Source organism: Populus trichocarpa, chromosome 3 (genome assembly GCF_000002775.5).
Source record: "Populus trichocarpa isolate Nisqually-1 chromosome 3, P.trichocarpa_v4.1, whole genome shotgun sequence".
NCBI lineage: Eukaryota > Viridiplantae > Streptophyta > Magnoliopsida > Malpighiales > Salicaceae > Populus > Populus trichocarpa.
Window position 1 is genome coordinate 12457289 of NC_037287.2, and position 10309 is coordinate 12467597.

Here is a 10309-nt window from a genome sequence, read left to right on the forward strand (position 1 = left end):
GTTAAACATTACCGTGTAGAATTGGACAAGGCCACCTCAGTTCATCACATTCAGGATTCAGCAAAATGGACTCAAGAACCCAGGCGCATCTGATAACAGCAGGGTCTTAAATTTCTGAGAAGAAAATAGCAAATTGTTCATTTCTTTGCTGAAACTAAATGGGAAAAAAGAAAACTAATTTCTCGAACCTTTTGGAGCTATTGAAATATTGGTATGACTGAAGAGAAGTTACATAGAGCTTGCAAATAGTGAACTTTAGACAACAAGTACAGAAAGAACCTTGCTGATGTTTATTTGGAGTGTCCTACACTTTCTAGAAAAGATCTCATTGGTTAATAACAAATTATATTCATAAAGGAAGTGGTCATCCAGATTTAATATATATATATAAACACTATGTAAATAGAGAGTGAACTCTCAGAAACACAAACCAACTCCAACTCTGAACACCAATATTAAACTCCCTAAAGTTTCAGAATCACTTGCTGGAAAACTAAAAAGTAAAACCACCCATGTCTGAAGGCGTGGTAACCTTTTTACTCACGAAGCTTGCAGACTTCCTCGTAGAAAGGGGAAAGAACCTGGCAGGAGTCGAGTGTGAAGTTGAGTATATCAGTGATGAACTAGAGTTCATGACAGCCTTCCTAAGACTTGGAGATACGATGGAAGACAGTGATCCTGTGTTAAAATGTTTGGTCAAGAAAGTGAGAGATGCAGCTTATGACACGGAGGATGCTCTTGATAATTTCAGCCTATCCCATGTTAGTGATCGTGGGCACGGTATTTTTTCCTGTTTCAGGAAAATTTCTCGCTCTATTAAGGATAAAAGAGCTCGGCGACGAATTGCTTCAAAAATCCAAAGCATCAAATCTCGAGTCATCAGTATCTCAGAGTCACATCGGAGATACTGCAACAAGAATAATATAATGATTCAAGGATCAAGCTCCAACAGCATCCCTAGGCTGGAATGTCAAAGGGATGCCCTTTTAATAGAAGAAGCTGATCTGGTGGGCATTGAAAAACCCAAAAAGCAATTGATTGAGTGGCTTCTTGGAAGCAAAACAGGACGTGAAGTGATTTCTGTGGTCGGAATGGGAGGCTTGGGAAAATCAACCTTGGTGAAAAGGGTCTATGATGATTCAAACGTGAAGAAACACTTCAAGTTCCGTGCTTGGGTAACTGTGTCTCAATCTTTTAAGAGAGAAGACCTCTTAAAAGACATGATTCAACAGCTCTTCCGTGTCCATAGAAAACCAGATCCAAAAGGTGTGAACAGCATGGACTACAATAAGCTAAGAAGTGTCATCCATGAATTCCTTCAACAGAAGAAATACCTGATAGTCTTGGATGATGTGTGGCACCCAAGTGCTTGGCATGCTTTCCAGCATGCGTTGCCAAACAACATCTGTGGCAGCCGAATATTGGTCACCACACGAAATACTGAAGTTGCCTCTACCTCATGCATGGATTCCCCTGACAAAGTCTACCCTTTAAATCCGTTGTCTCAAGAAGAATCATGGACTTTGTTCTGTAAAAAGATATTTCAGAATAATATTTGCCCTCCGCATTTGAAGAGTGTTTCAGAAACAATTCTGGATAGATGTGAGGGCTTGCCGCTTGCAATTGTAGCAATTAGTGGTGTTCTGGCAACAAAGGACAAGAGCAGAATAGACGAGTGGGAAATGGTGCATCGTAGCCTTGGTGCTGGATTAGAAGAAAATGACATGCTGATGAGTGCAAGAAAAATACTGTCACTCAGTTACAACGATTTGCCTTACTATCTTAAATCTTGTTTGTTGTATTTCAGCATCTTCCCTGTGGGTAACCGAATCAAGCGCATGACGCTTATTCGATTGTGGATAGCTGAAGGATTTGTCAAAGGCAAAGAAGGAATGACAGTAGAGGAAGTAGCACAAGACTACCTGAATGAGCTCATGAAGAGAAGCTTGGTTCAAGTGGTGAAGACAACCACTGATGGACGGGTAAAAACATGCCGCATCCATGACCTCCTGCGCGAGATTATGATTGCAATGGCAAAAGACCAGGACTTTGTAGCAATCGCCAGGGAAGAAGGCATTACATGGCCAGAAAAGGTTCGCCGTGTGTCAATCCATAATGCCATGCCAAATAAACAACGAAGACAAGTTGCCTCTCGACTTCGTTCGTTGCTTACATTCTGGGTGGCAGATTGTAATTATGAGTCTCCTGTACGCAAATTGTTTTCTGGTCGTCTCAGGCTGCTTCACGTGTTGGATCTGGAAGGCGCACCTCTAAAGGAATTTCCCAAGGAAATTGTCAGTCTCTTCCTCTTAAAATACTTAAGTTTGAGGAATACCAAAGTGAATTTTATTCCGAGTACTATTAGCCAGCTTAAGAATCTTGAGACGTTGGATATGAAACGTGCTCTAGTCTCTGAATTGCCTGCTGAGATTCGGAAGCTCCAGAAACTTTGTTACCTCTTGGTGTATCGTTTTGAAATTGATTCTGATGACCGGATTGTTGGGGATTCCGGCTCCCCCATGCGCGGACCGGGGGTGTACTGATACTTGCTCAACGGAGGTAAAGCACACCGAGACACAATATTTTACGTGGTTCGGCAAAACCGCCTACATCCACGGGAGAGTCCATATTATTAGAGATATATAGAGAAAGGATTACAACATACATGGAGGAGGAGGATCACTTCACTCAAACTCAACTCCCAGCTCTTTTGCTGCACTTGCAGCTGCTGCAATGGCAGCAAGGCTGCTGCCATTGCAGCCCTTCACTTTCACTCTACTCTCTTCACATTCTCACAGCTCTCTCTCTCAACTTTGCTCTCTAAAATCATGCCTCTTTTATAGGCATCCATGGTGCTGCTCCACTTGTTCTTTTGTCAACAAAGGTGGCTGCCAACTCCAGCTCTTCTTCAACAATGGTGGCTGCCAACCTTTGACATCTTGGATGGGTGCACATGGTTGGTGCAACTCCAGCTGCAGCTGCTGCAATTGTCAATGGTTGTTGCACATTAATGGCAACCAACCCAACAATCACCCCCTTTGCCATTCATGTAGGGCAACTGTCCTCTTGCTTCTTCAGCACAGGCTTGCATCCTGCAGCTCTTCCAAGCTTACCATTCCGAGAGCGTCTGTGGCCAAGTTTACAGGTACTCGCCAAACCTTTCAATCACCAGAGTCACCAAAGCACACCTTTTCTCACACAAAAGGATCACTACAACCAGATGGTCTGCCACTTCACATCTGAAGAGTGTTAACGCTTGTCTCTGGGACACACTGCATTCCCCTTCGAGCGTATCAACCATGCTCGGTCCGGAATGATTCATCAAGCCTCACACCAAGGTTTACAACACCCCCTCAAACGGAAATTTCTATTTCCAAGTGCGACAGTCATTATCTGAGTATCTCAATATGATCACGAGCTCACCACTCTTCCAAGAGTCTACTCATCCAGGAGTTGCGCCTGCCCTCTGTTCCACCCTAGGAACCACGCCTTACTTCTCCGTGAGTCTCTCGCTCTTAGTCTCAAGAGTCTAGGTAGCTCTCCACCTTCACCTATGGGGGCAGCCCATTAAAGGTTGATCCATATATGTCTTGATACTGAGTATTACAATGCCTTCACTGAGCTCACCACCTTGACAAGAGTCAACTTGTTCCGGGAACCTGCGCATGCCCTCTGCTCCTTCATAGCAGCCGCGTCTTAATGCTCCACAAGTCACACACTTATTGTCCAAGGCAAATGTCTTCTAGCTCATTGATCTTTAGCATGGGGGCAATATCCATGAAAGTCAATCCTGCATCTGTCTCCATACTCATCATAGCCACTTCATTTGGCTATCCATACACCTGTCCACTTGTATCTAGCCATCACATCGGCTTTGGGGTTGTTCTGAACTGGGCTCATATCATGGCCCACACACCTTCTCCTTAGGTGTCTCCGCTCGTCGTCATGCGGCGGTCTGAATTGGGGCTCCTATCATGGCACTCACACACCTTCCATCTAAGGTGTCTTCGCCCGTTGTCATGGGGCGGTCTGATTTGGGGCTCCTTTCATGGCCCTCACACCTTCCATCTAAGGTGTCTTCGCCTTTCATAGGCGGTCTGATCTTGGGCTTATATCAAGGCCCTCACACCTTCTCTAAGGTGTCTTCGCCCGTTGTCATAGGGCGGTCTGATCCGGGGCTCCTATCATGGCCCTCACACCTTCTCTGAGGTGTCTTCGCCCGTTGTCATGGGGCGGTCTGATCTTGGGCTCCTATTATGGCCCTTACACACCTTCCATCTAAGGTGTCTTCGCCCGTTGTCATGGGGCGGTCGCATCCTCCTTCAGCTGAGATGCTTCAAAGTGGCTCCAAAAAAGTTCTCTACCACCATGTGCACTATGGGAGAGATAACTGCCACTAATTACATAGAAAGAGAAACTTGCGGTATACTCCTCGCAATCCTCCACCTCGATTTCTATGTTTGGAGCTTCTACGCCTTTCTGCTTGACAGCTCCACCTACACCAACTCTCTTTGGTGTTTTCGCCTTTCATCATAGGCGGTCGCCTTTTATCACAGGCGTTAGCACCCCCTCAATTAGGTGCATCTGCAACAGCTCTCTTTCCATCCTTGCATGCATTGGAAAGGTCTTCGCCTGTTGTCTTCATCAAGAGCATAAGAGACTTCCTGTTGTACAAACTTTAACAGTCTCTGCTCTAAGCTTCATCTGGGAACACTTCTTCTCCTTGCACCTATTGTCTCATTATAGTACCTCATTGGATCCTACGGGTACTCCTGCACAATCTCCGTGTGCCCTCGTGCAATTTCTGTTCTCCAGATTTCTCCCTATTCCTTACTTATGTTTGACAGCAGCTCATCCTGTCACAACACCTGTCCAAGTCAAAATAGGGTGCCAATCTTTATCCCCTTGCTGTATTTCTCTTCCATTATCAGGGTCTTCATCAATTCTCCCTTCGAGAAATCACAGTCACCGAATCTAACTTCTTTGGAGAAATCACCACTCCATCAGATCCTTGAACTTTTGGAACCCAACTGTTCCCTTGTGCCGCCATCCTGCTAGTCTTCAACCGTTTCATTACAAACTGCTATATATACGAAAATAGTACCATATGGATAATCCTTCCACTAAGCAAGTTCCCAGGAAAGATTGGAGGGGTCACACTGGTCCCGCTTAAAACCCAATCTCCTAGACAGAACTTCTTAGGCCATATCTATCCATCGTACTGTCTTTCCGTATATACAACCATTTGTTAGCTTTGTTGCGGCTTTCCTTTACAAGTGATCTGGAATATACTGGTTTAATACATCATTTCTCAACATCTGGCGAGACTACCAGTGCTTAGATTCGTCAAGATTGGTCTTTCTTAATTTTCACTCTACACCTCTAATTGTCCACATGATCGGGTGTCCAGAGTGTCCCAATTTTGCCTTCCTTCAAAGCAATTAAAATTCTCCCCACTTAGCATTTTAGCACATATAATTGGGTAAACATGTGCATCTTCTTCTTCTTCATCATCATCGACCACCACGATGACCTTTAGATGCCTCCTAATCGGACAATCTCTTTTGTTAATTCACCACCACCACTTTTGGTCTCAAATCTCAATGATCGGACCGTACCATTGCATCCGGAACGATCAAATTAGCTGGAAACAAGTCTGAAATCGTCCAAATCGCATTTCAGACGGCTAAGATTTGATCAAAACAATTCTGGCCTGATGAACGGCCCAGATTCAATCTCAGATCCGGTTGCACGTAGACTCCGCTGCACAGAATCTTATCCCTTGGCTCGCGGCTCGGCTCGGCTCCTTTTTGGCTCGGCTCGGCTCCACTCGGCTCGGCTCAGTTCGGCTTGAGTCTGGTGACGTGACAGGTGGGTCCCCCTTTGGTGACGTGGCTGTTGACTGGATGCTGACTGGTCTATGACGTGGCTGCTGACATGGCATGCCTACTGTGCATGATGACTTCACCATTACATCAGGCTGATGTCATCAGGGGCCATGCTACTGTACATGATGATGTCACAATTACATCATGCTAATGTCATCCCTCACATGTCTAGTGTTCATGATGACGTCACTTTTACATCATGCTGACGTCATCCTTATCCGAGTCAGCCACATGGGTCGGGTCAACTGGTATTCGGGTCGGGTCAACTCATCCGGGTGAAGAAGACGCGTGGGGCGCGTCTGCGCGCGTGGGCAGACGCCTTGCCGGAGAGTGATGGAGAGTGCGGCCATGTCCGACGTCCGATTTTGACGCCGTTTTCACCGTTGGCTTCGTCTCTTCCTCCTCTACACAGTGGTATGGTCAAAACATAATTTTGACAACTTTCATTTTTGAGCAAAAAAAATCAAACACCCCTTTAAACCATCAGCTCTGATACCAATTGTTGGGGATTCCGGCTCCCCCATGCGCGGACCGGGGGTGTACTGATACTTGCTCAACGGAGGTAAAGCACACCGAGACACAATATTTTACGTGGTTCGGCAAAACCGCCTACATCCACGGGAGAGTCCATATTATTAGAGATATATAGAGAAAGGATTACAACATACATGGAGGAGGAGGATCACTTCACTCAAACTCAACTCCCAGCTCTTTTGCTGCACTTGCAGCTGCTGCAATGGCAGCAAGGCTGCTGCCATTGCAGCCCTTCACTTTCACTCTACTCTCTTCACATTCTCACAGCTCTCTCTCTCAACTTTGCTCTCTAAAATCATGCCTCTTTTATAGGCATCCATGGTGCTGCTCCACTTGTTCTTTTGTCAACAAAGGTGGCTGCCAACTCCAGCTCTTCTTCAACAATGGTGGCTGCCAACCTTTGACATCTTGGATGGGTGCACATGGTTGGTGCAACTCCAGCTGCAGCTGCTGCAATTGTCAATGGTTGTTGCACATTAATGGCAACCAACCCAACACGGATCCCCACCAAATACGGTTTCAAGGCCCCGGATCAAATTGGACGTCTACAATCCTTACAAAAGCTTTGCTTCGTAGAGGCAAATCAAGGGAGGAATCTTATGTTCGAACTGGGAAGACTGAAACAGTTGAGAAAGTTGGGAATTGTAAAGTTGAAGAAAAAACATGGGAAGGCTCTCTGTTCTTCTGTTGAAAGGCTGACGAATCTCCGTGCCTTGTCTGCTACTTCTATCACAGAAAATGAGATTATTGATCTGGACTACGTAGCATCGCCTCCTCAATATCTTCAACGATTGTACTTGGGAGGACGTATGGAGAAACTACCAGACTGGATATCTTCACTGGACAGCTTGGTCAGGTTGGTTTTAAAATGGAGTCAGTTGAATGACGACCCACTTGTATCTCTTCAACATTTACCCAACCTAGTACATCTTGAATTAGTACAGGTTTACAATGGAGAGCTCTTGTGTTTTCAAGCCAAGGGATTTCAGCGACTCAAGTTCTTGGGGTTAAATAAACTAGAAAGGCTCAGGATGATAACTGTAGAGCAGGGAGCAATGCCCTGTCTAGAAAAGCTGATAGTCCAGAGCTGCAAATCACTGCGGAGGGTGCCATCAGGCATTGAGCACTTGAGTACGCTGAAAGTACTGGAATTCTTCGACATGCCAAAAGAACTAGTCATGACTCTGCATCCTAATGGAGAAGATGGAGATTACTTGAAGGTTGCACATGTGCCTGATGTCTACTCTACGTATTGGAATAATGGTAATTGGGATATCTTCTCTTCACTGGGTGCCAAATTAGAAGACAAACACTCTGCCCAGCTTACTCCTAGAATGATCAAACGCAATTATACTTGGAAATAATGTGTGATTACTATTTACTCATCAAATACTGTCTGGTCTATATTGATCAATGTATATATATAAATCATGAACAAGCTTATGTTTATGTTCCATCTCTCTTGCTCTCCAGTATCTTCTTTGGTGCGCAGTGTAATCAGTTGTCTTAACGCTTAACTAATTATGCTCCCTCGGAAAGGGGATCGAGCATCGATAGTGTGAATAATTGCACATCGCAGATTCAATTCCTCCCTGGTGTGGATCAAGATTCAAGTGGAATTTTCTTCAACGACGACTGGGCAAACTACCAGGATGGACCAGCAATGGTCCTTCATTGATAATAATAGTAATAATTAAAAAGAAAACTAAAACCTCTTTTAAAAGAACTTTAGCTAAGAATGGGAAATAATTAAAATATTCCTAAATTATATGGTTAAGAATCGTCTATAATATGTGTACACGCAGGCAGCCATGCCGATCCTGCTAAAGTCTCAAAGACTTGTTGTGCTGGGGAATTTACCTCTAGAAAACCAATAATTAAGATCAATTGAATTGAATGGGAAATAAATGATTTATATGTGATTTCAACATGGATTAACATTTTCTTTAAAGTGTTAATTATATGTCCCTTAATTTGCAAAATAATTGCTATAATGTTTTAAGTAAATACGATTATAGAACTATACACAAACATCAAGAGTTAGTTTGATAAGAATATAAGAGAATCTACTTCAAAAAAACTGAAACAACTTGGTCCTTTATTTATAGTTTTTTAAATAATTAATTGTTATCTTTAATTATTTCATTTTAAAAGAATTAGAAAGAAAAAATAAACCCTTGTTCCTTTATCTATAGCTATTGAGTAGACACAATTAGTGATATTTGTCTAAAAATCTCAAAAAAAAAAAAAAAGTGAAAAGTAATCTCTAAAAATGTACAGTAAAAATATCTTGATTCAATGTGAATTAGAATACTAAAATTAATGTTTTTCCCAACTAAAAAACTAAGTTATCTATCACATAATTATATATTTTCATAGGGACCACTAATCATTTTAGAAATGATTAGAGGCAACTTGTTTTTTTTTTAAATGCACAATATAATTATTTAATTATTTTTTAAAAAAATTATTTAACTTGAATCTAGAAGATTTTTTCGATATTTTACCTATTGTATTATAGTAAAATGATTCCATAACTTGCTATTAACAGCTTATTCTATAGTTTTAAAACCCGGCCTCGCAAGTCGACTCGAGACTCTGCTGATCCGGAGCTGGAATCGGGCAGGGTTGAAAAAAAACAGGAAAAGAAAAAACCTGGTTTGACCCGGCAAGACCCAGTCAAAAACCCAGTTGCAATCTGTTGATTTTTTTTTACTAAAACGACGTCGTTTTGATTTTTTTATAAAAAAAATGACCCGGACAACCCGATGACCCGGTCAAAACCCGAAACCCAGGCCTTGGACTGGACCGGGTCTAAAAACTATGGCTTATTCATACTTTTATTTAGGGTTTTTTTTATTTATTATTATATGATTTTAAAGATAATTTAATATTTTGATATATATACAAAAAGCGATATTTATCCACCAGTTTGAAGTGTAATTGCGTACAGAATACAGTGCAAGAAGCGATATTTAACTAATAAAACAAAGATTTCATTGTGGTTTGAATTTAAAAAAAAAACCCTGAAAGTGATACTAAACCGTCTCTTAATCTCCCTTTCTTTTTTCCTTGGAAATCTTAAACGAGAAGATAAATAAGAAATTATAGATACTGCATTAAAGTACAGAAATTTAACAAAAACCTAAAGTTCATGGGAAATGCACAGTAAAAATATCTTGATTCAATGTGGATTAGAATACTAAAATTGATGTTTTGCCCATCTAAAAAACTAAGTTATCCTTCAATTAGATCTTTTCACACGGACCACTAATCATTTTAAAATTAATTAGGAATAACTTGATTTTTTAAAAAATATATATAATATAATTATTTAATTATCATTTAAAAAAATTATTTAATTTGTGTCTAGAAGCTTTTTTGATATTTTACTTTTTATAACATAGTAAAATGACTTAATTATTTTTATAATCAAAATTTTCATAACTTGCTATTAATGGTTTATTTGTACTTTTATTTAGGGGGTTTTTTAATTATTATTTGATTTTCAAGACAATTTGATATTTTGATATATATACAAAAGTACAATAAAATAACTTAATTATCTTTAAAGTTTTTTTTATTAATATTTATCCACTAGTTTTTAAGTGTAATTACCCACACAATACATAGCAAAAAGCAATATTTAACTAATTAAACAAAGCTTTCTTTGTGGTTTGAATAAAAAAAAAAACCATAAAAGTGATACTAAATCATTTTTTAGGCCCTATTTGATTTTATATTTTAAAAGTATTTTTGAAAAAAGTTTAAATTTTTTTTATTTTTTTTACTTTAAATTAATATTTTTTTGGTATTTTTAAATTATTTTGATGCGCTGATTTCAAAAATAATTTTTAAAAAATAAAAAATATTATTTTAATACATTT

The 10309-nt window shown here is 40.7% G+C and overlaps 1 protein-coding gene across 1 annotated transcript; it reads left to right on the forward strand.

Annotated features, from left to right (window-relative positions):
* Positions 1-365: 365 nt before the first annotated feature.
* LOC7456109 (disease resistance protein RPM1-like) lies at positions 366-7878 on the forward strand. The gene is made up of 2 exons (XM_024598124.2): positions 366-2492; positions 6920-7878. Exons 1-2 carry the CDS (start codon positions 513-515, stop codon positions 7784-7786), a joined length of 2847 nt encoding a protein of 948 aa, XP_024453892.2. The 5' UTR covers positions 366-512; the 3' UTR covers positions 7787-7878.
* Positions 7879-10309: the final 2431 nt, after the last annotated feature.

Coding starts and splice junctions, on each gene's coding strand:
- LOC7456109 (XM_024598124.2), top strand. CDS start 513: ATGTCTGAAGGCGTGGTAACCTTTTTACTCACGAAGCTTGCAGACTTC. Junction 2,493..6,919: donor TTGAAATTGATTCTGATGAC/CGGATTGTTGGG, acceptor ACCAACCCAACA/CGGATCCCCACCAAATACGG.